This window comes from Bison bison, unplaced genomic scaffold (assembly GCF_000754665.1).
Source record: "Bison bison bison isolate TAMUID 2011002044 unplaced genomic scaffold, Bison_UMD1.0 scf7180017864383, whole genome shotgun sequence".
NCBI lineage: Eukaryota > Metazoa > Chordata > Mammalia > Artiodactyla > Bovidae > Bison > Bison bison.
In genome coordinates this window covers 2,260,325-2,261,618 of record NW_011494955.1, presented here as the reverse complement: position 1 = coordinate 2,261,618, position 1,294 = coordinate 2,260,325, and the positions used below count along the sequence as shown (strand labels likewise).

Here is a 1,294-nt window from a genome sequence, read left to right as displayed (position 1 = left end):
AAGTTCCCATCAAGCAACCAAGCTAAGAGCTTGGACTGTGGGACACTGGAACATTCAGGATGGAGAAGGTTGGCACAGGGCAATGATCTCCACCCACCCATCAAGGGTGGTGATGCTGGCTACCCAGCCCCATGCCACCACAGGTGGGAGTCACTAACTCTGCTGAATTCCACGGTTTTGAGTACTCACCAGGACACTTCAGAAGTTCAGGTTCTTGAGATTGAAGGGTTTTTGTCTCTCCCCTGTCTTCCAGCAGGTCCTTCTCCAAGTTCTCCCTGGGCGTCAGACCCTCCAGCTCACCTGTTTCAGGAACAGTCTCTGGCGGGAGAGCTCTCTGGCCCTGACAAGGGACAAACAAGCAGAGTCAAAGCCATTTACCTTAGTCCATGGAAAACTGTCTCCTATTCCCCATCTGCCTCGTATCTTGATCTAAGACTCCATCTTTCTTCATGAAATTTTAGGGGCTATGCCCTGACTTCTTCTGGTCCACCCCATCACCCTGATTGATAATCATCTTCTGATACTCAAGGCTGTCCTGGATCTATACAGACTGTATCCTGCAATCAAATCAGGACATCACAGTTGGCACTCTGACTTTTCTATGCATAGGTCTCTCCAAGTCATACCCACTCCTGCCTGTCCCTGTCTCTGGAAGTTAAGAACTCTAGGTCCAGCTCTCTTGACTCCATCATTGTTGGAGATTTGCCTGGATGCATCTTTGCGATGGTGGTTACCCGGTACATAGGAAGATGACGTTCAGTATTCTCGGTCTCTACTCCATGCAAGTCAATAGCATCCCCTGCCTATACCCAACCTTATTTGAACAAATCAACTGTCTTCCATTCATTCTTCAAGGGAAAGTGTTAGCCGCTCAGTCATGTCTAACTCTCTGCAAACCCATGGACTATAGCTGCCAGGTTCCGCTGTTCATGGGATTCTCCAGGCGAGAACATTAAAGTGTGTAGCCGTTCCCTTCTACAGGGGATCTTCCTGACCCAGGCATCGAACCCAGTTCTCCTGCATTGTCAGCAGATTCTTCACCATCTGAGCCACCAGGGAAGCCCAGTGTCTACTGGGGGGCATTTTGAGTCCACTTTGTGTCACTCCTTCAGTTGCAAGGAATGATCATATTCTGAAATATGACATGCCCTTGGGCAAAGTGGCCGTGGGTAAATCAGCTGTCAGTGCATTTACCTGCAGCAAATTGAACCTAGCATCATGTCAGGAAGACAGGATTCCCTTCTCCCCACTCCTAAGACTAGAAGCTTTCATAGCAGAGGGACAGAGATGGATT

The 1,294-nt window shown here is 48.9% G+C and overlaps 1 protein-coding gene across 1 annotated transcript in view; it reads right to left on the bottom strand.

Annotated features, from left to right (window-relative positions):
• LOC105001676 (olfactory receptor 10C1-like) overlaps positions 1-1,294 on the bottom strand; it is a 44,580-nt gene that overhangs the window by 42,159 nt on the left and 1,127 nt on the right. The window contains exon 3 of the mRNA XM_010858058.1: positions 190-340. Coding sequence (XP_010856360.1) covers positions 190-340 — 151 coding nt within the window. The remainder of the gene's footprint in view (positions 1-189; positions 341-1,294) is intronic.